The sequence below is a fragment of the Chiloscyllium plagiosum genome, chromosome 1 (genome assembly GCF_004010195.1).
Source record: "Chiloscyllium plagiosum isolate BGI_BamShark_2017 chromosome 1, ASM401019v2, whole genome shotgun sequence".
Lineage (NCBI taxonomy): Eukaryota > Metazoa > Chordata > Chondrichthyes > Orectolobiformes > Hemiscylliidae > Chiloscyllium > Chiloscyllium plagiosum.
Window position 1 is genome coordinate 6522370 of NC_057710.1, and position 26551 is coordinate 6548920.

Sequence of the window (26551 nt, forward strand, 5' to 3'; positions counted from 1 at the left end):
GTTTGGATGCTTTCCTTTTATTGGTCAGAGTATTGAGTACAGAAGTTGGGAGGTCATGTGGCGGCTGTACAGGACATTGGTTAGGCCACTGTTGGAATATTGCGTGCAATTCTGGTCTCCTTCCTATCGGAAAGATGTTGTGAAACTTGAAAGGGTTCAGAAAAGATTTCCAAGGATGTTGCCAGGATTGGAGGATCTGAACTACAGGGAGAGTGTGAACAGGCTGGGGCTGTTTTCCCTGGAGCGCGGAGGCTGAGGTGTGACCTTATGGAGGTTTACAAAATTATGAGGGACATGGATAGGATAAATATGCAGAGTCTTTTCCCTAGGATCGGGGTGTCCAGAACTAGAGGGTACAGGTTTAGGTGGAGAGGGGAAAGATATAAAAGAGACCTATGGGGCAACTTTTTCACGCAGAGGGTGGTACGTGTATGGAATGAGCTGCCAGAGGATGTGGTGGAGGCTGGTACAATTGCAACATTTAAAAGGCATTTGGATGGGTATATGAATAGGAAGGGTTTGGAGGGATATGGGCCGGGTGCTGGCAGGTGGGACTAGATTGGGTTGGGATATCTGGTCGGCATGGATGGGTTGGACCAAAGGGTCTGTTTCCATGCTTACATCTCTATGACTCTGAGAGCTCCCTGAATAATCAAATAGAAAGAAATTAAGATAAAGAAGAAAAAAATATGCTTATGAATGATATTGAGTAGAAAACACCAGTGAGAACCAGATTGAATGGTTTCAGAAGGGTGTTTAAAAAGCAAAGCCACGAAGACGTGTGAAAATAAACTGGAGCCAACATAAAACAGAGTCCTGTATGCAGATAACCACTAAAAATGTGGAAGTTGAGGAGTAAGGCTGGTTCAGTATTTAAAATGCATATACTTGGAGGCTAAGGGCGTAACTGAACAATACATTATATTTGTCTTTTCCAAAGGAGATGTTGTGGGCTATGTACAAGAGACAATAATTCAAATACAAGAAGGATTTAAGATGGAAAAAGGAGATAATATTAGTTATTTCTAATCCGGGCTGAATGAGATGCATCCCAGAATACCAGAGGATGTAGCAATTCCAGAGGCATCGGCCTCAATTTTCAGTCTTCCTTAAACTTAGGTGGTGCTAGAGCATTCAGAAAATAATGTGAAGTCAAGACAAACACTGGGCAGTGGTTCAAGTACGGTGGTGGGGAGACTTCTGAAAACAGTGATTTGGGAAAAAAGTTGTCACGTGGATAAATGATTATTTAAGGAAGACTAGCCTGCATTTCTTGAGGAAAAGTCACATTTAACTTGCTCAAGGTTTTTGAAAAGGCAAGAGAGTTGATGTTATGAGAAATGGTGAGTGTATGAAGTCAACTGTCGGAGTGGTTTACAGGCAGCAGTATGGTACAGGCATGAGGAAATAATGGGAGCTTGTAAGAAAAGGTGTGATGATAATTGGATGAATCAAATTGGCACAGGTAACGTGGCGAATGAGTTCTCATCGACCATTTTTGTAACAGTTTCTTCGAGCAGCATGTTCCAGAAACCATAAGATATAGGAGCAGAATTGGGTCAGTTGGCCCATCAAGTCTGCTGTACCATTCGATCATGGCGGGTATTTTTCTCAACTCCATTTTCCTGCCTTCTCTCTTTAACTTTTGATTCCCTTACTAACCAAGAATCAATCTATCTCTGTCTTAAATATGCTTAATGACTTCCCTCCACAGCCTTTTGTGGCAATGAGTTCCACAAATTCACTACCCTGTAGCTCAAGAAATTCCTCCTCATTTCAGTTTGAAAGAGTTGTGCCTTCACTCAAAGGCTATACTCTTGGATCTTAGTCTGTCTTGTGAGTGGAAACAACTTCTCCACGTCCACTCTCTCCAGGCCACTCCGTATTCTGTACGTTTCTATGAGATCCCCCCCCCCCCCCACCATTCTTCTAAACTCAGTCCAGTCCCAGAGTCATCAACTGCACTTCGTATGACAAGTCTATCATAGAATTTGCAGTACAGAAGGAGGCCATTTGACGCATTGTGTCTGTGTCGACTCCTAGAAGTGTTACATAGCTAGTCCCATTCTCTTATCCTATCTCTATCACTTTTAAATATATATCCAGCTCTCTTTTGAAACCACCTATGGAAACTGTCTCCACCACTCCCCCAGGGAAAACATTCCAAATCCTAAGATTGTAAGAAGCTTCTCATCTCACTCCTGGCTGTTTTGCTGACAGTCTTGAAATTGTGACCCCTAGTTACTGACATATTAACTTGTGGAAACAGAATACCCTTCTTTACCCTGTCAAAATGGTTTGTAATTTTGAACGCCTCAATAAATCACATCTTAATCTTCTCTGCTCCAAGGAGAATAAGCCCAATTTATCTCATCTTTCCTTGTATTTAAAATCACTCATTCTAGTAAGTGTACTTTGCACTCTTTCCAGGGCTTTAACATCCTTCCTTAAGTAAGGTGCGCCAAACCAAGCACAATACTCCAAATGCAGTCGGACCAGTGAGTTGCAAGGGGTTAAATTACTTCCTTGCTTTTGTACTCAGTGCCTCTATTTATAAGCCATCTTGACAATTATTTCACCTTGAAGAAGGGCTTATGCCCGAAACGTCGATTCTCCTGTTCCCTGGATGCTGCCTGACCTGCTGCGCTTTTCCAGCAACACATTTTCAGCAACACATTTTCAGCTCTGATCTCCAGCATCTGCAGACCTCACTTTCTCCTCAATTATTTCACCTTGCCTGGACACCTTCCTAGAATTGTAAACATGAATCCTGAGGTCTCTCTGCACTTGTGCTCCCCTCAAAGTTATCAAATTTGTCCGATCAAATTTGTCAGACATGACTTTCCCTTAACAAAGCCATGTTGACTGTTAAGTATTAGCTTGTTTTTCTCTAAATATATATTTACCTTATCCTGCATTATGGTCTCCATCAGTTTTCTCTTTATTGACATTAAGCTGACAGTTCTGTAGTTTCATGGATTATCCACTGCCCCTTTCTTCTACAACAGTGTCACATTCACAATCCTCTAGTCACCTGAGACTAGTGTTGTGTTCAGACAGCCCTGGAAAATTTCTGCCAGTGCCTTTGCAATTAGTTCCTTTCCCACTCAGTGATCTAGGATGTATCCCAAATGGGGTTGGTGAGTTCTGTACCTGGCGTGCCGCCAGCCTTTTTTTTAAAGCACGGGGCTGATTGTTGTAAACTTCCTCTAGACATTTCCAAGGCCAGCATGTCCTTCCTTAGATATTGGCCCCAAAACTGTTCAGTGTTCCGAATGCAGTCTTATACAGAGGAACCTCGTTTATCTGAAGTCGATGGGCAAGCAGGTTTTCATTCAGATAATTCATTTGACCTTAAACAAAGGAAGCCGCACTGCACATAATTGCGTTAAAAAGCATGTTTACAGAGTTTTTATTTCATTCAATTGCTAAAATGTGTACAAATACTGGATATTGCTTAAAAATTCATGATATTTTACAAATCAAATCACTTTTTGAGTACCTGAAGAGTAAATAAAATTCGTTGAGGTAGCAGTCGGTTATTATTTCTGAAGGAAATATCCAGCCGCTGTTGCATATCACTCAATTCAGGCAACTGGTAATTTGAGGGCCGGTGGCGTTGACACAAGGGAAAATCGTGATGCGATCCTTCTGCACTTATGTCCCAAAATCTGCTTTTCTGCAGTGGACGCAAGTGTTTTATCTGGCAGTGTACGCCACAACAATCCACTTCATCAGCATTGTACAATTGCTCAGGTTCATACTTTCCTTCACGAATTATGGATTGCAGTTTCTGTCTGTAGCCTTCCATGGTGCTGTCATCCACTGACCTGCTCTCCAAGAACGCTGAGCTACCTAATGCTGTGATAATGTTTGAAGCGCTGTAACCAGCCCAATGATACGCTGTGATCAGACACACCGGGTGGAGTCATTCATGGAAACTGGCAACTTTTTCTCGTATCATCGGGCCAGATGTAGCAATTCCCTTTTCACGCTGCTGTGAAAACCACAAAAATTCAGCTTGCAAAGATTTGCAGTGTCACTTTGGCTGATGAATTTCTCAATTGCGGGTCTTGCTTTCCTGATGTCGGACACTGACACTATTCCAGTGTTGTACTTCTGTACAATCTTTGATTCCTTTTCACCACGATCCAGATGCTATAAAATCTCGCTTTTCTGTTCAATTGTCACTGCAGTCTGCTTTCTCTTCACAGACATGGTAAGTATGTACTACAAACTCGATCAGTTAGACCAGATATGAACTCGGAAAAAAGTCATAGAGGGAATGAAGACACCACTGATTTTTGTCATGCATTTTAATCATTCAGCATGTCAGTCATTTTTGTTGTTAAAATTCTTTCAACACTGCAACAATTGACTAAGATTGTTGCACCAGTGTCATTAACACCTCTTTGCTGCAATGCTTGCATATTATCTTCAGTGCACGTATTCCTCAGTTCAACTAAAGACGCAATCGCTGCACTGTTGTCAGTTAAAACTATTTTAACACTGCTCCAATTTACTGACTGAGATTGTGGCGCCAGTGTCATTAACACCTCTTTGATGCAATATTTGCACATCATCTTCAAAGCAGGTAACCCTCATTTACCCTGTACTGTTAACAAAAGTTCCGATCGTTGTCGGTAACACCACTTTGTTGTCACGGTTTCGCGAGACCTTCAGGTCTTGTTCAGATAATTCGATTTTCGGATAATTGATGTTCGGATAGTCGAAATTCCTCTGTACAGCCTTACCAGTGAATGCCTATCTTCTATACCAGCCCCCTCAAAATAAATGCCAGCATTGCACTTGCCTTTTTAATTGCTAACTGAACCTACATATTAACCCGAAGAGAATCCTGAATGAGAACTCCCAATCCCTTTATGTTTCAGATTTCCGCAGCCTATTCACATTTAGAAAATGGTCCACACCTCTAGTCTTCCTACCTGTTACGATGTGGAGGTCGTACCCCTCTGTTAATTAAATTAAAACACCCAGAGAAGATTGCCTTGTTTTGTAATCTATTAAAAATGTATGAATGAAAGAAGATCCCTGATTTCCACAGTATAAATAAAAAGTAACCATTTATTTCTTTACTTCCAACCATGATCACTAACAAAACTATTAACAACCGGAACACACTTTCCCCTAACTGACCACACTTCTATTAATATGCTGTTCCAATAACACAATTAATAATAACAGTAAATTCGCACTTTTTACTGTGTGTATTTATTTAAGCTGTAAAATACCTTGGTACCTTTTTAAATAGATGGTGCCTTCTTAGATAGTTCTTTAAGAGCTTTTCATGTTAGATGGGCAGTTTGCGCTCTCCCGATTTTCAAAAATCACGGTTTTACATATTCCTGGTGATGTATCAAATTCTTACAGAATGATTGGTTTCAGGCTGTAACCACCATTCGTTTTTACATTCAATTGGCTTTGAATGGCTGAGTATTTGGTTTAAATTAATTGGTCAAATTCAACTTATCAAAACAACAGCAAACCTCACATCCATTTACAAAACCAAATATTACATGTTTCCATTTTAGAACAGTTTGTCTTCCACAGCTGCTCTCAGGTTCCATTCTCTGCTGAACTGTAAGCTGAAAGAGCTCTTTCCTTCTTAAAAGGATCACACTTTGCTTTTCAATTCCCCATTATTCTGTCCAGCTTCGTAACACTACCAAAGTGCAAAACCTCACGCTTACCCACATTTTATTCCATCTTCCACTTCTTTTCCTACTCTTCTAGCCTGTCCAAGTCTTTCTGCTTCCTCACTTCCTCAAAACTACCTGTCCTTCCACTTGTCTTTGTGTCATCTGCAAGCTCAGCAACAATGCCCTCAGTTCCTTCATTTCGAGTATTAATGTATAACTTGAATAATTCTGGTCCCTGCACTGACCCCTTTGGAACCCCACCAGTCTCTGGCTGCCATCCCGAAAAAGACCCCTTTATCCCCACTCTCTGCCTTCTGCCAGTCAGTTAGCCCTCTATCCATGTCAGTACATTATGGGCTCTTAAGGCCCCGCGCAGTATGCTGCTAAATAAGTTGTCAAAATGCCTTCTGGAAATCTAATCAACCACAGACACTGGATCATCTTTGTCTAACTTTCTCATTACCTTGTCAAGGAATTTTGACAGATATGTCAAGCATGACTTTCCCTTGATGAAGGTGTGCTCAGCCCTGTTTTACCATGCGCTTCCAAGTACTTCACGATTTCATTCTTCACGATGGACTCCAGGACAACCAGAAAGGAGTATATTATTATAATTGGTTATGTGCAGTAAGATATGATTAATTTCTTACCTCTTAGTGAAGGCACTCCTTTGTAGCAGTGACCATATGTGATTGACTTTTTAATTTGAGGAAGAGAAATATGGGTCAATCACTAGTATGCTAAACTTAATTCAGTTTATGAGGGCATGAAGATAGCTTAATAACGTGAACTAGTAAATGAGGTTAAGGATATACAGAGGAACCTCGATTATCCGAATATTGGATTGTCCGAAGGGGATCTCAAGGTACCAATAGAAACATTATGTCAAAGAGCTGTTTCAACCCTGATCGCATCTTTTGTTTACAGATACAATAATTAAAAATGAACCCGATCCACTGAAATGCTGCCGAGAAGTCTTGGACAGTCCAGGCACAATCTCCAAATGACTTACCTCCCACACTCCTTCTCTCTCCCCCGACGCTTTCCCTGGAGTTCTACACGGGTGAACTCTCAACCCTGCTTCCCCAGATAATCTCTCCAACACAGTCCTGTACTGAGCAGAGGTGGAACCTGTCAAAAAGTTGTGCGCGCACTATTTGGAGACTTACCCCACAAAGGCAGTAGCAGCAGTCTTCCTGTTGGATTTTTTTAGATTAGATCAGATTCCCTACAGTGTGCAAACAGGCCTTTCGGCCCAATGAATTCACATCAACTGTTCAAAGAGTAACCCACCCTGCTCTGACTAATGCACCTAACAAGTATGGACAATTTAGCATGGCCAATTCATCTGGCCTGCCATCTTTTGGAATGTGGGAGGAAACCAGAGTACCCGGAGGAAACCCACAGGGAGAATGTGCAATCTCCACACAGGCAGTCGCCCAAGGCTGGAATCGAACCTGGGACCTTGGTGCTGTGAGGCAGCAGTGCTAACCACTGAGCCGGGCTGCCCCGTGGGGGTAGCGGGAACGCAGATGGGGTTGGACGGTGATTGGAGATGGATGGGGATGCATTCCACAAACTTTTCTGAAGCTCCACCAACTCTCGGGCAGCTAATCCCGGTCATAATAAAGAAAGGAACAAAGAAAATTACAGCACCGGAACAGGCCCTTCTGCCCTCCAAGCCTGCACCAATCCTGAGTCTATAACTAAACCTTTCACCTATTTTCTAAGGACCTGTATCACTCTGCTCTCTGCCCATTCATGGATCCATCTAGATAGATCTTAAAATGATGGTATCATGCCCGCCTCTATTACCTCCACTGGCAACGCTTTCCAAGCACCCACCACCTTCTGCGTAAAGAACTTTCCATGCATATCTCCCTTAAACTTTTCTCCTCTCACGTTGAACTCACAACCCCTAGTAATTGAGGACCCACTCTGGAGAAAAAGCTTCTTGCTATCCACCCTGTCTACACCCCTCATGATTTTGTAGACCTCAATCAGGTCCCCCTGACTCTCCATCTTGCTAATGAAAGTATTAAGCTGTTGGAAAGTTAGTGGTCAAGGGTTTGTTGACATTGTTGGTGAGTGAGTATTATCTATGGTTATTGCAAGACTGGTATCTTCCTTTCTGTTTTAATAGGTGGAAAATTGAGGCATTTTTATATTCTTGCATAATCGTTCCTTGCTGTCATGTAACCAAAGTGTTCAGTGAACCTTTTGTCCAGACATTTATTTTTCTAGACCTCAGCTGGGATAGCATCCACTCCTGGAACTTGACAGGAGCTTATCACTTCTTTTTTAAACAGCACAAGGCTGTCATAAAAAAGGACAGTTGATGACTGTCTGTAGGTGACTTCATTAGTGGATGAAGGTCAAGTGAGGATGTGGTTTAAGTGCTTTGCGTATCTTTCTAAAATTGAGCTTTTTACGTAAGCAGTGTGAACTAATGGGCACGAAAGACCGTTGATGAAACGTGATTGGTGTGGACAAGTTGAACCAAAGGATCTGTTCTCTGCTGTATGACTCTGTGACTGAGTCCAGTATGACTCCTCTTTGGAACAGTTTTGTTTTTTTTTAAAAATCTTATACTAGGCTCAAAATGTTAACTCAGTTTCTTTCTGCACAGATGCTGTCAGATCTGAGTTGCTTAAGCATTTTCTTGTTTGTTTCCAATTTCCAGCATCTACAGTATTTTGGTTTTTTGTTGATATGAGCCCTTGTTTTGGTTTTCACAAACTATCAACATTGACTAATTCAACTATTTGCTTCAGGCGATGCCAAATATTATAAGCAAATATATCAATTCTGCTTCAAATGATTTAGATATTTTAATCAACCAGTTCAGACACACCATGACATCTGGGGCAGATGAGACTTGAATGTGTAGACCTCCTGGCTCAGACATATGGACATTACCACTGCACTAGTCTGTGTCTGTCTTGACCCACCACATCATCCTATGGTGAAACATTTTTTTAAAATCTTCATCAGATGTAAATGATGCTAGTCCAAAGCTGTCCATGAAGCTGGTGGTAGGTCAAAATTTTGAACAACTAGACTTTTTGCAGTTTAGAAGCACCCTAAGCATGGTTTGGGTGAATCCCAGTATTTTAACTTGGCAACAGTGAAGGAACAGTCATACGGTTCCAAGTCAGAATGGTGTGTCATTTAGAGGGGAACATACAGTGGATACATGATAACCACCACTTGTATTTGTTTTTCAGTGTGGCAAAGGTAGCGGGCTTGGATGGTAATATGGAAGGAATCTTGGCGAGTTGGGGCCATATCTTTAAAAGGTTGTCAATTACCACCATGTGTTGGAGCATGTGAATGGATGGGATGTTTATCAAATAGGCTGCCTTGTGCTGGTTAGTGTTGAACTTGAGTGTAAATGGAGTATTCTATCATGATTGTAACTTATGCCTTGGTACTACAAAACTCAAACATTGCTGAAAGGAAGGTTTTCTTTTTGCACATCAGGAGTAAGTAGGAGTCAAGAAGAAGACCTGAAAAAAGGGGCACTAATTTATGCAGCTTGTGATAAGGGTGCTGACTTGTTGGGCCTTGTTAGCATGGGGATGACAATAATTAGGGGAGAAAGTGAGGACTGCAGATGCTGGAGATCAGAGCTGAAAATGTGTTGCTGGAAAAGCACAGCAGGTCAGGCAGCATCCAAGGAGAATTGACGTTTCAGGCATGAGCCCTTCTTCAGGAATGACAATAATTAGTCAACCTTACTTCTCAGGATGGGCAGGAAGACTTTGGTCAGGTTGTCGCTGTGGAAGCATAACAAAGATTGGCAGTCACTACAATCCTTTTTTTCTGGCAAAAAGGTACAATATATGTACAAATTTAAAAGGCATCGGGATGGGTATATGAATAGGAAGGATTTGGAGGGATATGGGCCGGGTGCTGGCAGGTGAGACTATATTGCATTGGGATATCTGGTCGGCATGGACAAATTGGACTAAAGGGTCTGTTTCCATGTTGTACATCTCTATGACTATGACTATTGAAAATAGGGCATTGTTTATTAATGTATGCAGCATGTGCAAATGAACCCAACTAATATCTTAAATTGGCTTCCTATGCAGTACTTAGCATAATCCAGATTATTTAATAAATGACTTTTAGTAGCAGGGACACATATAATGATGAGCGTACTATTCTGAGGCTTGCAAATATCAGTGAATTGAGCACAATCAGCCTGCTTCCTGCTGAAAATGTTCGTATTGCTGATGGTCTGCCTTTCCTTGGGGTCACAATCTACAAAGCTGCCATCACACCAGTGCTGAAACGCACATATCACATTATTCATTTGAATGGTAAACAAAACAAATTTGACTTTATGGCAGTATTCTGTTAGTGGAGAAAACCACCTGAGTTTATTACAATATGAAAGCATACCACAAATGACTGAAGTATCGACCATTCAATCTATTGAATCCACACCACCATTCAATGACACCATGGCTAATCTGATGATCTTCGAATCCACTTTTCTGCCTTTTCTTCATAATCTTTGATTTCTTTTACTGTTAAAAATCTATCACAGTCTTAATTATACTGAATGACCCTTCCTTGATGGCCTGTTATGGTAAAGCAATCCACAGACTGCCTACACTCTGCAAAACGAAATTCCTCCTCTTCACTCTTAAATGAGCACCCATTTGCTCTCAGATTATGCCATGTCGTCCTACTCTGTCCCATAAGAAGAAACATTCTCTCTGCATTTACTATGTCAAGCCCTCTTAAAATCTTGTGTGTTTCAATAAAGTTGCCTGTTATTCTTCTAAATTCCAATGAGTACAAACAGAGGAGAAAATGAAAACTGCAGATGCTGGAGATCAGAGTCGAGAGTGTGGTGCTAGAAAGACAGCAGGTCAGGCAGCATCCGAAAAGTAGGAGAATCGACATTTTGGTCATAAGCCCTTCATTAAGAGTACAAACCAAACCTACTCCGCCTCTCCTCAGAACAAAAATTCCTTCCAGGATTGACCCAGTAACCACCCCTGTATGCTGTCCAATGCCAGTGTATATTTCATAGTCATAGAGCTGCAAACAGACCCTTCTGTCCAACTTGTCCATGCTGACCAGATATCCTAATCTAACCCTATTTGCCAGCACTTGACCCATATCCCTCTAAACCCTTCCTATTCATATACCCATCCATATGTCTTTTAAATGTTGTAATTGTACCAGCCTCCACCACTTCCTCTGGCAGCTCATCCATACATGCACCACCCTCTTTGTGAAAACATTGCCCCTTAGGTCCCTTTTCAATCTTTCCCCTCTCACCTTAAACCTATGCCCTCAAGTTTTGGACTTCCCCAAACCTTATTAAAATACCTTATCTATTTACCCCACCTATGCCCCTTATGATTTTATAAATCTTTGTGAGATTACCCCTCAGCCTCTGATACTCCAGGGAAAACAGCCTCAGATAAGGGCACCAAAACTGTTCAAAGTATTTCAGTTGTTCTTTGACTTGTATAGTTTTAGCAAGCCATTTTTTTTAAACACAATATCCTTTGAACTAAATGCAAAGATTCCATTTGCTTTCCCTATGACTTGTTGAACTTGGACTCTAGCTTTTTGTGATTCATGTGCAAGGGCCTCCAAGTCCCTTTGTTGCAGATTTTGCAGTCTTTGCCCATTTGAATAATATTCAGCTCTTCTATTCTTGCCAAAATGAATGATCTCACATTTTGCCACATAATGTTCCATCTACTAAACTTTTGCTCATTTATTTAACCTGTCTATATCTCTGTAGACTCAATGTCATCCTCACTACTTTCCTTACAATCTATTTTATGTCATCTGCAAACTTGCTATTATTAAGCTTTCCTCCCTCAAGACATTCATATAAATTGTAAATGATTGTGGCTGCAGCACTGATCCCTGTGGCACTCCACTATATACAGGTTATCATCCTGAAAATACCCCCTTTGTCCCAACTCTGTCTCCTATTAGTAAGCTTATCCTCTATCTATGCTATAATATGCTACCCTTGCTCTTATTAAATAGCGTTATCTGCAGTTCCCTATTGAATGCATTTGGAAATCCAAATATTAAATCTACTAGTTTCCCTTTGTGTACCAGCTTGTTAGCTTCTCAAAAAATGTAATAAATAAAGCAGTGAGAGATAGCTAGCATTACCTTTTTGTCAATTTTTTTGACACACATTTCTTTTCCAAGATAGTCTAAGTTGAACTTGGATACCTTTCAGGACCAGAAGTGGTGGGCAATGGCGTTTTTGAGAGTTTTCATGAGGGTAGCCATTGTTATGTAGAATAGTTTTGATGTGCACAAGCTTGCACACTGAGTAGATGACTATGGCCCTATTCCAGAGGTTGCCAATGAGATTGGTCTTGTAGTGTGTGGCATTGTTGGAAGCCAAACACAATATATTGAACATTGGCAACTTTATTTATGGGTGCTATAGTGTGTGGATGGTGATCGCAGGCAATTTCTTCACCCATGTTTGACCTGGTGCTGTGAGATTTCAATGGGTGTGGACTACAAATAGAGGACTCCTAGATCCACTTCCTCCTGATTATACACATCTCAGGTGCCAAATCTAGTGGCCTGTTGAAAACAGATGTTAAGTGGTGGGTTGATAGCACAATTAAGATTTTTGAAGCCAGTCAAGAATTGTAGCCACAAACTATAATTTCACTATTCTGTTTTGACCCTGATTTATCCTGTGATTTGATTGCTGAATACATTGTTGTACCACATAAATTCAGTATGTGTTGGGATGGGATAGGAGTAGATAACAGTTACGGGAGGAGTGAAGTATATAAAAGTAAAGAAATTTCAAAAGAACTGCAGTCTGCAAGGTCATTTTCCTTTTTACCCTCCACTTGGTAAATCTGGATAGGTCAGTAATTAAAAACTTACATTTATAAAGAAGCTATATTATACCTTGGTCTACTGCTTGGTATGGCACCTTGATTTTGTTCTCATGGTAGTGTTTGTATCTGTCATCTTTTCAATGGCCCAGCCCTTACGTTTGTTTCTTTACCTCTAGTGACTATCCTGGAACAACTTTCTCTTCTGATCATTTCAACAACTGAGGAAAATGGTGAGTTTGTCAGAAGGGTTGTGATCCAAATCACAACTGTCCCTGCACCTTATGTTGCTGGGAAGTATGGGATCAGATCACAAGGTATTGCAACACACCGTTTTAGAAATTTTTGTCTTTGGTAGGGTAGCATGAGTACAGGTCAACTTGAACAACAAACTTCTAAAATAGTTTTAGCGTCCTAATGTTCTAATTTGATGATTTATATTTCTTTCTTGCTACCCTGTTTGGGGTCTCAATCAATCAAATGGCACTTGGTGCTGAATGTCTTGGTTTCTCTTGACTCTTTCTTGTTATGTAAGCTCACTATTTTCATAGTATGCAGTATATGTAATGGATTTAGGTTGTTTATGAAACAGATGTTACCTGTCTTTGATCAGTCCAAATTTCCTGTGTTCTCCATTTCAGACAGATTCTCTGGACATGAAGGCGCCTAATATGACAAACACACCAGGCTCTGGGGCACAGGAGATTATAGTATCCAACGGACACACTGAAAGTGAGCCCAACCCTTTTGCTGAATACATGTGGATGGAGCATGAAGAAGAATATAACAGACAGGTAAGAGTGCACTTTCAATTGAATAACAGTTTTATGTCAATCGGAGGAATGCCATGTCATGTGAGGTGGATCCCTTTTGAAAGCAGAAGCTATTCCAGTAATATTTTCCTCTTTTACATTCTGTTGCCCCAGCTTAATGTTATGAAAAGGTTATGCAGAAGATGAAGGCACTTCAGTTTATTTCAAGACTGAATGGAATTGGGGAATAGAAAATAATTAGAAAGCAATAATTTTATGAAAACCACTCCTGAGTTTTAAAATGTTGCAGCTTGTCTGAGGAAAGGAAGAGTTTGAGAAAGTAAATTTGTGACAAAGGCTAAAAGTGAAGACCTAATACTGAGTTGCCACATGATGGTTAAGAATTTGAAAAAAAACCTTTCCATAATGACCAAGCTCAAACAATCTGGGAAATTACAAGTACAGAACTTACAAAAATCTTTGTGCTTAAAAAAGCATTCCTAGTTGTGTTTTTTTTCCCCCATGAACTACACAGATATTCTTTACTGTTGTTGATTCCTGTTAACAAAGACTCATAATCAACAATTTAGAGTATACTTATTTGAAAGGTGCTTAGCAACAAAGAAAAATGAAATAAAAATGCAGTAAAAGTCTTGGGTATAAAAGGGGTTTGAGGAAGCCTTTGTAAGTGAGGATGAAGATAGCAAGATTCATACCACCAAAATCTCAGGAATGAAAGACGACTATACGAAAGACTCTATAATATCTGGTTTAAATATTGTACGATCAACCAACCGAGGAAACTTATTGCGGTGATTTGTCAAATTGTACCGCATGAGAAGAGGACTTATTTGGTGTATTGATAATACCCTTACCAATGGGCCAGAAGACCGGTTTCAAGTCACCCTGGTCCAAAGATATGCCGTAACATGTCTGAAGAAGTTGCTTAAAAATATCTGCAGCACAGAAAAGGCTATTTAGTCTATTTGTCTCTGCCAGCTGTTTGAAAGAAGTTTACAATTTATTTCATCAACTGTTGACAAAGGTTGTCAAGAGTCCAATTCTTCAAGGTCCAATACTTGGTGAGCAATAACTTGCTCACTGATTAGTTCTGAAAAGAGTCAGCTGACCCAAGACATTAACTTTGATTTCTCTCCACAGATTCTGCTAAACGTGCTGAGCTTTTCCAGCAGTTTGTAATTTTGTTTCTGACTTCCAGCATCTGTAGTTCTTTGGGTTTTCACTTGCTCACTGATGCTCAGTTTGGATTTAACCAAGGCTCCTGTCCTCATGACAACCTTGGTTCAAGCATAGTCATGAGCAGTTGCACTTCATTGTTGAGGTCTGAGTGATTGTCCTTAATGGGAGAAAATGAGGACTGCAGATGCTAAAGATTAGAGTCGAGAGTGTGGTACTGGAAAAGCACAGCAGGTCAGGCAGCATCCAAGGAGCAGGAAAATTGACATTTTGAGCAAGAGCCCTTCATCAAGAATGAATCTGATTTTCCTTAATGTCAAGGTCACATTTGACCGAGGAGTGCTGTCAAGGACGCCTACTTAAACTTGAATTAATATGAATTGGGAGAGAAAATCTTAGTGTTTCAGTTGAGATTAAGGAAGAGTTGAGCTTAATGACTTTATTATGCTCAGTCATCTCATTCCTACGGCATGGCTGCAGGGTTAGAACATAGAAAAATACAGCGCAGAACAGGCCCTTCGGCCCTCGATGTTGCACCGATGTTGAACTATTCTCAGCTTGTTCCCCCTACACTATCCCATCATCATCCATGTGCTTATCCAAGGATTGTTTAAATCTCCCTAATGTGGCTAAGTTGACTACATTGGCAGGTAGGGCAATCCACACCCTTACCACTCTCTGCGTAAAGAACCTGCCTCTGACATCTGTCTTAAATCTATCACCCCTCAATTTGTAGGTATGCCCCCTCGTACAAGCTGACATCATCATCCTAGGAAAAAGACTTTCACTGTCTACCCTATCTAATCCTCTGATCATCTTGTATGTCTCTATCAAATCCCCTCTTGGCTGCCTTCTTTCCAATGAAAACAGACCCAAGTCTCTCAGCCTTTCCTCTCATAAGACCTTTTCTCCAGACCAGGCAACATTCTGGTAAATCTCCTCTGCATCTTTTCCAATGCTTCCACATCCTTCCCAAAATATGGCGACCAGAACTGTACACTTTATTCCAAGTGTGGCCGCACTAGTGTTTTGTATAGTTGCAGTATAATATTGCGGCTCCGGAACTTAATTCCTTTACGAATGAAACCTCACACACCATATGCCTTCTTAACAGCACTATCAACCCAGGTGGCAACTTTCAGGGATCTATGTACTCCAAGATCCCTCTGCACAACCACGCTGCCAAGAATCTTTCCATTGACCCAGTACTCTGCCTTCCTTTTATTCTTCCCAAAGTGCAACGCCTCTCATTTAACTGCATTGAGCTCCGTTTGCCACCACTTGGCCCAATTCTGCAGTTTATCCAAGTCCCCCTGCAGCCTGTACATTCTTCCAAACTGTCCACTACTCCACCGACTTTAGTGTCATCTGCAAATTTACTCATCCATCCACCTATGCCTGCGTCTAAGTCATTTATAAAAATGACAAACAGCAGTCGTCCCAAAACAGATCCTTGTGGCACACCACTAGTAACTGGACTCCAGGCTGAATATTTTCTATCAATCACCACTCGCCGCCTTTTTCAGAAAGCCAGTTTCTAATCTAAACTGCTAAATCACCCTCAATTCCATGTCTCTGCATTTTCTCCAACAGCCTACCGTGTGGAACCTTATCAAAGGCTTTACTGAAGTCCATGTATACCATCTATAATTACCTGGGTCATCTCTTCTGCCCTTCTTGAACAAGGGCACAACATTTGCAATCCTCCAGTCTTCTGGTTCCTCCATGTAGTCTCCAAGCTCAGACATCTTTACCAGCTTTATTAGTGCCGTTAATTCAATCATAAGCTCAGAATTGGGACTGTTTACTTTCCTCAGATACTGAGGCAGTCCATGTCCGAAGACAGCAATGCTTGGGCAATGTCCAGGTTTGGCAGAGAAGTGGCAAGTTCATTCATACTACTAAAGAGCTCGGCAATGATACACTCCAACAATAAAGCATCTAATCATTGATCCTTTATGTTGAATTACAGAACACCATCCCCCCCACCCAAGATATTGAACTGTACTAGCCATATAAATGAATATAAACCCTCCCTCTGAGGACCCCTTCTCCCGCCTGCAACCTTCCTCCTCCACTTGGTCAACCCCTGCTGGCCTTGGACCCGCCCTAGACCTCTTTATTGCTGACTTCCATCGTGACATCAGCTGCCTCAATTTCTCCATCCCCTCACCTATTCCAGCCTCACCATCTCTGAACATGCAGCACTCCATTCTCTCCTCACCAACCTCCGGTTCACCATCAAACCCGCTGACAAAGGTGGGGCGGTGGTAGTTTGGAGGACGAACCTCGATGTCAGAGGCCAAATGCTAACTCTCCAACACTACTTCCTACCTCCCTGTTGCCCACGACCCATCAGGCCAAAATCACTTGCACTTTCCATGCTCTAATTGCCTCCGGTGATCTCCCCTCCACTGCCTCTGACACATAGTCCCTTGGCCTCACACTGCCCAGTTCTTCCTGCTCCCCAAGATCCACAAGCCCAACTACCCCTGCCGACCCATCACCTCAGCACGCTTCTGCCCCACTGAACCCAACTCGTCCTAACCGAACCCAACTCGTCCTAACCCAACTCCAGCCTCTCCCTCTTGGTTCAGGCACTTCCCAATCATGCCTTCCATCTCTTCAGTAACTGCCGGTTTCTTGGCCCTCAGTGCTTTATCTTCACTATGGATGTGCAGACCTTATACACGTCCATGCCCTCAGCTTCTTTCCCTCCAACAGACCTATCCAGTCCCCCTCCAGCAGTACCCTCCTTCACCTTGCCAAACTGGTCCTCACCCTTAATAATGTTTCCTTTAACTCCTCCAATTTCCTCCAAATCCAGGGGGTTGCCATGGGCAACCGGATGAGTTCCAGCTACATCTGCCTCTTGGTCGGCTATGTCGAACAGGGGACATAGATACTCTTCAGGCACTGTGCCCCAACTGTTCTATTGTTACATTGATGACTACACTGGCGTAGCCATCGTGCACCCAGGCTAAACTGGAATAGTTCATCAACTTTGCCCACAAATTCCGCCACGCCCTCAAATTCACTTGGTCCATCTTGGACACCTCCCTCCCCTTTCTTGACCTCTCCATTTCCATCTCCGGCGACATTCTCCAGATGGACGTTTACTGCAAACCCACAGACACTCTCAACTACCTGGACTACACAACCTCCCACCTTGTACCCTGCAAGAACTCCATCCCCTTTTCCCAATTCGTCTGCCTCCACCGCATCTGCTCGGACAAGGAGACATTCCACTCCAAAGCTTCTCAGAAGTCCACCTATTTTGAACAACATGCTTTTCTCCCCTCTGTCATCTAGACAGCCCTCCACCACACCAGCTACATTCCCCGTTCCATTGCTGTAAACCACACCCCCCAAACACAATAAAAACAGAGTCCCTCTTGTCCTCACCTACCACACCACCCCAGCCAGCGCATCATCCTTACGCACTTCCACTAACTCCAACTGGACCCCACCAACAAGAAAAACTTCCCCTCTCCACCCCTCTCTATCTTGTGCATGGACCATTTCCTTCGACAGTCCCTTTGTTTGCACCACTCTCCCCACCAACCCCCAGGTATCTTCCCCTGCAACCAGAAAAAATGTAAATCCTGCCGATACACCACCCCCTTCCACTCCACCCAGGGCCCCAAACAGTCCTTCCAGGTGAAACTATGGTTTACCTGCCTCTCTTCCAACCTAGTTTTCTGCATCAGGAGCTCCCGATGTGGTCTTCTCCCCATAGAGGAGACCAATCATAAACTTGGGGAACAGTTTGCTGAGTATCTTAGCCGGGCCCCATATGGACCTCCAGTCACCGCCAATTTTGATTCCTCTTCCCACTCCCTTTCCAACATGACCATCCTTGGCCTCCTTCATTGCCACAACGAACCAAACCACAAATTGGAGGAACAACATTATAGGAGGTATAGTTAGTAAGTTTGCAGATGGCCTCAAAATTGGAAGTGTAGTGGACAGTGAAGAAGGTTACCTCAGATTACGACGGGATCTTGATCAGATGGGCTGGTGGGCTGAGGAGTTGCAGATGGAGTTTAATTCAGATAAATGCGAGGTGCTGCATTTTGGGAAAGCAAATCTTAGCAGGACTTCTATACTTAATGGTAAGGTCCTTGGGAGTGTTGTAGAACAAAGAGACCTTGGAGTGCAGGTTCACAGCTTCTTGAAAGTAGAGGTGCAGGTAGATAGGATAGTGAAGCAGGTGTTTGATATGCTTTCCTTTATTGGTCAGAGCATTGAGTATAGGGGTTGGGAGGTCATGTTGCGGCTGTGCAGGACATTGGTTAGGTGACATTTGGAATATTGCATGCAATTCTGGTCTCCTTCGTCTCGGAAGGGTGTTGTGAAACTTGAAAGAGTTCAGAAAAGATTTACAAGGATGTTGCCAGGGTTGGAGGATTTGAGCTATTAAGAGAGTTTGAATAGGCTGGGGCTGTTTTTCCTGGAGCGTCAGAGGCTGAGAGGTGGCCTTATAGAGGTTTATAAGATCATGGAGGGCATGGATAGGATAAATAGACAAAGTCTTTTCCCTGGGGTGGTGATATCCACAACTAGAGTGCATAGATTTATGGTGAGATGGGAAAGATATCAAAAGGACCTAAGGAGCAACTTTTTCACGCAGAAGGTGGTGTATGTATGGAATGAACTCCCAGAGGCAGTGTTGGAGGCTGGTAAAATTGCAACATTTAAAAGGCATCTGGATCGGTATATGAATATGAAGAATTTGGACAGAAATGGGCTAGGTGCTGGCAAGTGGGATCAGATTGGGTTAGGATATCTGGTTGGCATGGACGAGTTGGACCGAAGGGTCTGCTTCCGTGCTGTACAGCTCTATGACTCTATAACACTTCATCCTCCACCTGGGCAGCCTACAGCCCAGAGGACTCAACATTGAGTTCTCCAATTTCAAATAACCTCTCTTCCCAGCCCCTTTTCCTCCCTTCCACTTCTCCCAGCCTACAATTTTCATTCCTTCCATTGACCAAGCAGGTTGTACCCTCGACATGTCTTCACCTATCGCCAGTTCACCACCCTGCCCCCACCACCCTCTTTATCTGCAGTTCCCGCCACACCCATTCCCAGTCCTGAAGGAGGGTTGCACCCAAAACATCGATTTCTCCAGTTCCTGATGCTGCCTGGCTTGCAGTATTCTTCCAGCCTCCTGCTTGTCTACCATATAAATACTGTGGCAACAAGATTAGGTTAGGATGACCAGATCCTACAGTTAGTAACTCACCACCTGACTTCCCAAAGCCTCCCTACCATCTACAAGGCATGAATCTGGAATTTGATAGAATATTCTTTACTTGCCTGGGCAAGTGCTGTTCCAGCAACAGTCAAGAACCTAACACCATCCAGGACAATGCAACCTGCTGATTGGCACCACGTCCTCAAATATTCACTTCCTCTACCATTTGTCACGGGGCAATGTGTATCATCTGTAAGCTATTGTGAGATTACTCACCAAACTCCTTTGATAGCATCTTCTGATCATGTGGCAACTACCAGTGCAGCAGATGCATGGGAAGTTCCTGCAAGTTCCCATCTAAGCCACTTGCCATCCTAACTTGGAAATATGTCTCTGTTCCTTCATTGTCACTAGGTCACACTTTTGGGAGTCCTTTTGTAACAAAACTCTTAAGTATCTCTATGGAACACCCCCCCCCCCCCCCCCCCCCCCCACCCCCCCCCCCCCCCCCCCTCAGGGCAAATTTTGAATCTGCAGTAAATGCGAGCCAAGACATCCTGTGAACAAGTTGAACTGGACACTCAGTTCTGTTACAGCACCCTCTAGGGCAAAGCAAACTGCTGGAATGTTACCTCATCCACAAAAATTTACTTGCCTCAACCATGGGATGGTGTAATTACTCAGCAAGACTCCTTTGGCAATACCTTGCAAACCCAAGACCATAACCATCACTATCTAGAGGAAGAAGGGCAGCAAATACATAGGTACACTACCAGCTGTAAGTTGCCCTCCATGCTACTCACCATCCTGACTTGGAAATATATTACCATTCCTTCAGTGTCTGTGTCAACATCATGGAACTTCCTCCATAACAGTATTGTTGGTGTACCTTCATCACATGAACTTGAGCAGTTAAAGAAGGGAGCTCACTACCACCTTTTTGAGGACAATTAGAATGGGTAATTAGTGCTCAACCCAGCCAGTGACACCCACATCTCTTGAATGAATTTAAAATGGCAGATGTTCCTTTTTTTTCTTTAAAAAAATGTTATCTTACCTCAGAGTCTTTTCGACATGAAATATTGGCCGTATTGATGCTTTTTTGGTTGGTATCCTTGTCTCCAGACTAACAGGCCATTTTTTGTATAAATCCCTCTTTTGACTCACTCTGCTAGTAAATACAAGGACACTGTCTCTGATCTGACCCGTCTGAGTTCAGCTCATACTCTCTAAAACTACTTGAACGTTAGGAATGATATTAAATTGTTAGGTTTTTACATTAAAATGTGTATGCCTCCTTTAAACCTTCCTGCATGATGTATTCCATCTTCCCTACCTTTGAATTTTAATTTTAACTTTTTGCTGTTTATTCAGCTTTAAGTTTTCTCCAAAGCCATTCTAAATTTTAGTTTAAACCAAAAGCAAACTACGAAATCAAATGAGGGTTAGAAATCTTGAGATACATGAACGAAAGCACCTTGGCTAATTGTAAGTTAAATGTATGTATAATATAGCATAATTTGTCTTGAGGTCTTCATAAAACTATTCAGTCTTGTGCTCAGACTTCCCTTGAGTCCTGTGTCCATTCTTGACTGCCAAGAAATAAAGAAGCCATTCAAAACCCAGAGTTAATGTAGGCAAGAGATGCAATACCGATGCCAAGTGTAAAAATTCTGAGTTGAGGAAAAGTCTAGAGAAACCTGGACCCTGAGCTTGGAAAGGAAATGCCAAGGAAATGATCATACAGAAGGAATGGAAAAGACAGATCCAGGATATTAGTTTACGTGAGCTAAAGATTAGGACCAGGGAACTTAATTTCAAAACAGAAAAATATATGTGAAAGTTCTTTGCATAATGTTATCAACGCATGAAGTGAGCCCCCAGATGAGGTGATACAGGTAAAATCCCAAATTCTTTGAAACAATTGGATTTAAGAAGTAATCAGCTTTTTTAGATGTTTGATTTTAGATAACAACCATTTGGTTCTGCTAATGGCGTCAAAAATTATATGATGCCAACCTCAGTATGCCCTCTCTCACTGCACCTGATGAAGAAGCAATGCTCTGAAAGCTTGTGATTTCAAATAAACTTGTTGGGACTATAACCTGGTGTTATGTGATTTTTGACTTTTTCCACCCCAATCAAACATCGGCACCTCCACATCTTGTCATTTAATAATATTGTGCTCTTATATTGACTTGAGCCAAACATCTATAGAAAGCTATTATTATAGCCAAAATATCATGAGGATGCCATCCATTTAATTAAATTATTGTCTGTGGTGTTCCCATACATCTGCTGCCCTTATTCTTCTTGCTAGTCCTGACTGCAGGATTGAAAGGTGCTGTTTAAGGACCCTGGTGAGTAGATATACACTGATGCAACTAGTGGTGCATCTGTGGAGGAGAAAGCAAATGTTTGTGGATGTGGTGTCAGTCAAGACAGCTGCTTTGTCCTGGATGGTCTCAAGTTTCTTGAATGTTGTTAGCTGCACGTATCCAGGCAAATGGGAGAATTTCATCTCCTGACTTGTGCCCAAAGACCGGCTTTGGCAAGTCAAGTGGTGTGTTAAATGCTGCAAGATTTCTAACCTCTGACCTGCCCTTGTAGCCACAGTATGTATAAGGGTAGTTTATTACCATTTCTCATCAATGGTAAAACCCATCCCACTTCCGAGATGTTTTGTGACAAATGTTGACGTGATATCAAGGGCAGTTATTCACCCCTTACATCTGGTATTCAGTCTTTTGTCCATGTTTGAACCAAGACTGGAATTGTATCAAGAACTGGATGGGCGATGTACCAATGGGACCAATATGATAGTTTTTTTTCAATAAGTTGACATTAACAAAGCTAATTATTCAAAAAGATTGATTTATTATTGTCACATGAAATGAGATGCCTTACAAAGTGTTAATCTCTCTGCATAGCATGAGAAACATCAGTGGCAGATATAATTTCACCCTGATAAGTGTGAAGTGACACACTTTGGAAGAAGTAGCAAGACAAGGAAGTACTCAATGAATAGCAGGACACCACGAAGCTCAAAGAACAGCGGGGTATTGGGTTCCTTGTTCACAGATCCCTGTAGACAGCAGGGCAGGTTAAAAAGAAAAATGAAAAAGGCACATAAGACACTTGCCATTATCATTCTCATCATTTAGATTATAAGAGCAGGGAGGTTATGTTGGAGCTTAGGCTACAGCTGGAGTACTATGTACAGTTCTGGTTACCACATTATAGAAGGATATGATTGCACTGGAGAGGTTGCAGAGGAAACACCTCAGAATGCTGCCTGGGATGGAGCAGCTTAGCTGACAAGACAGCCTGGATGCATTTGGGTTGTTTTGACTCCAGCTGAGGTTATTACTGGACAAGTTAGATCCCAGGCTGAACTTGAGCTTGATTGGTCATATTTTGTTGTTTGGTTTTAATGAGGTGATCTTTTGCTGAAGCCCTAACACACAATGTTGCAGATTGGGTTTAACAATAAAACAGAAGTTTATTACATTAAAAAAAATTGGAATAAACCAAACTATTTATAAACCAAACTACAAATTTAAGGATATCATTAAAATAAAATAATATATAAAATACAATCTCATTAATCCCAATAACTCTCCTTTTCAGTATACACATCAGAGTGAATTTAATTCAATTTCACATCCATAGGGTTAAGTTTAATCATGACTTTAATTCATTATCTTAAAAATGGGACAGCCTCTTCCTGAAACCATCATTCAACCATGTTTAGACTTTCTTAGTTTCAAATAACTCCTTTAGGGTAAAAGCCAAACACTTACGATTTGGAACTTTCACACTAAACTGCTTACATCGAGAGAACCTTTTTTTAAACAATCCTAAACTATCAGACTTTCTCAGAAGCAACTATTTTACACATCCAGTTTTAGCCAAAACATCTGTGAAACTACCAAGCTGAAACTGAAAAGCTATTTTTTCCCAAAACTAAATGTTTCCATTAATCAAATGAAAAACGCTGCGGATGTTGTAAATCCGAAACAAAAACAGAAATTACTGGAAAAGTCCAGCAGTCTGGCAACATCTGTGGAGAGAAATGAGTTAATGTTTTGGGTTGAGTGATCCTACTCAGAATAGTCCTGATTTCATTGCCTAGATGCTGTTAGATCTGCTGAGCTTTTCCAGCAATATCAATTTTCATTTCTGTTTGCTTTGACTGATTTAAAAACGGTCTCAATGAAAGCAGTAGCTCATTCTACATCAGGAACTCTCTCTCATTAATACCCAGAAAACCCATATGCTACTTGTTCAAAATTCAAAAATCCAAAATGAATTGCATTAGAATGTATATAAATCACATACCTTACATCTCAAGTGAATTACCTGTCAAATAAGAGCAGCAAGTCCCAGGAACCATTGATGTCAAGGAATATTGAGAGTTTGATTTTAAAAAAAGCATATATTAATTACAGAGCATTTAAAACAGGGGAGGCCCTCCGAAGTACAGAGAGCATATGGGATGTGCCTGGGGGATACTAGGAGGGTAAAGAGGGGCCACAAAATATCTTTGGTGAATAGAATTAAAGGAAGCCCCAAGATACTTTATAAGCATATTGAGTAAGAGGATTTCCAGGGAAAGAGGGGCCTACTAAAATCCAAAGGGACGATCTGTGCAAGGAGCCAAAGGGATATGAGTAAAATCTTAAATGAATATTCTGTATTCACAAAGGAGGAAGACATTGTGTCTGGAGATTTCACTTGGCATGCTGAGGTTCCAGACCGTATTTGTATTAATAAGGAGGAGGTTTTAGCAGACATGAAGGTGCACAAAATCCCAGGACCTGATGAAATGTATCTCGGGCTGCTATGGAAAATGAGAAGAGTTTGCTGGAGCAATGGCACTGCTTCTCGGATGCTGCCTGAACTGCTGTGCTTTTCCAGCACCAGTCTAATCTAGACAGAGATATTCAATACTTTGCTGGCCACAGAAGTGCCAGATGAATGGTGGGTGGTGAGTGTGGTTCCTTTGTTCAAGAAGGCAGCAGTGATCGGCCAGGTAATTATAGACCAGTTAGTCTAATGTCAATAATAGGGAAGTAAGTGGATTACATTGAGGGATAGGATTAATCAACACTGAGAAAGGCAGGGGTTGATCAGGGATAGTCAGCACAGATTTGTTAGAGAGAGATCTGTCTGACTAATTTGGTGAAGTTTATTGAAAAGATTACCAAATATATAGATGAGGATAATGCAATTAATGTAGATTACATGGACGTCAGTAAGTCCTTTAACAAGGTCCCACATAGAAGCCTGGTCCAAGAGGTAAGAGCAAATTGGATCCAAGGCTGGTTGACAAACTGGATCCAAAATTGGCTTGCAAATAGGAGGCAAAGGGTGGCGGGTTGTTTTTGTGATTGGAAGCTTGTGATTTGTGGTGGACCACCCAGGGATCTCCACAGGGACCCTTTCTGTTTATTAGTAAGTTTGCAGATGACATGATAATTCGTGATGTTGATACTGAAAAGGATGGTCTCAGGCTGAAGTCTGCTATTGATCAGGTGGTAAATTGGACAGAGCCATTGCAGATGGTATTTAATCTTGAGGTGATGCATTTTGGGACTAATATGGATAGATGTAAAGAATGAATATAAGTCCTGAGGGAGTACTGAGGAAGGTGTTAGACACACCAGTGCCATCGACCAGACCAACATCGTCAACACTGAGGCACTGAGCACCCTTGATCAGCTGTAATGGGCTGGACATGACCTGCAAGACTGCCCAAGCAGGCGCTTTACTCCAGCTTCAAAACAGCAGGTGACACATGGTCAGTGCATGTACTTCAATGATGCACTCAAGGCCTCACTGGTGAAGTGTGGCATTTGCACAGACACCTGGGAGTCACTGGCCCAAACCTATCCAAAGTGGAGGAGGAGCATCCAGGAAGATATCAAGCATCTTGAGACTTGTTTTCAGGGAAAAGTGGAAGCCAGACAAAACAGTGTAAGAATTGCATTGCCACACCAATACCTTAAACACACCTCCCCACAACCATCTTCTGCCCCAAATGTAATAGAGCCTGGGGAGGCTTCATTGGTCTGTACAGCCACTTAAGGACCCATCCTGAGAATGGAAGAGAGTCATCCTTGTCTGCAAGGGACTGCCAATGATGACTGAGGAACAAAGTTCATAGATCCCTGCAGGTGTCAGCACGGGTTAGATAGGATGGTGAAGAAGGCACGTGGGATGCTTAGCTTCATTAGTTGGAGTGTAGAATAAAGGAGCAGGGAAATCTCATGGCAAACTTCTAGAGCATCAGTTTAGCCATAGATGGGATACGTGTAGTTCTGGTTGCCAAACTATTGGAAGGATGTGATAAGTTGCAAAACAGATTTCACCAGAATGTTTCCTGGCATGAAAAGTTTCAATTATAAGACCATAAGACATAGGAGCGGAAGTAAGGCCATTCAGCCCATCGAGTCCACTCCGCCATTCAATCATGGCTGATGGGCATTTCAACTCCACTTACCCGCATTCTCCCTTTTTTCCCTTAATTCCTTGTGACATCAAGAATTTATCAATTTCTGCTTTGAAAACATTTAGCGTCCCAGCCTCCACTGCAATGAATTCCACAGGCCCACCACTCTCTGGCTGAAGAAATGTCTCCGCATTTCTGTTCTGAACTTACCCCCTCTAATTCTAAGGCTGTGTCCACGGGTCCTAGTCTCCTCGCCTAACGGAAACAATTTCCGAGCGTCCACCCTCTCCAAGCCATGTATTATTTTGTAAGTTTCTATTAGATCACCCCTTAATCTTCTAAACTCCAATGAATACAATCCCAGGATCCTCAGCCGTTCCTTATATGTTAGACCTACCATTCCAGGGATCATCCGTGTGAATCTCCGCTGG

General features: G+C 42.0%; 1 protein-coding gene across 3 annotated transcripts in view; it reads left to right on the plus strand.

The window, feature by feature from the left end:
- Window positions 1-26551, plus strand: part of LOC122550271 (polyadenylate-binding protein-interacting protein 2-like) — a 132582-nt gene that overhangs the window by 92850 nt on the left and 13181 nt on the right. For 2 of the 3 annotated variants that reach the window (XM_043691041.1, XM_043691096.1), the window contains exons 2-3: window positions 12697-12750; window positions 13159-13311. In XM_043691041.1, the coding sequence (XP_043546976.1) occupies window positions 12748-12750; window positions 13159-13311 (156 nt within the window). In that variant the 5' untranslated portion in view covers window positions 12697-12747. The remainder of the gene's footprint in view (window positions 1-12696; window positions 12751-13158; window positions 13312-26551) is intronic. The other variant, XM_043691158.1, reaches the window with a different exon arrangement.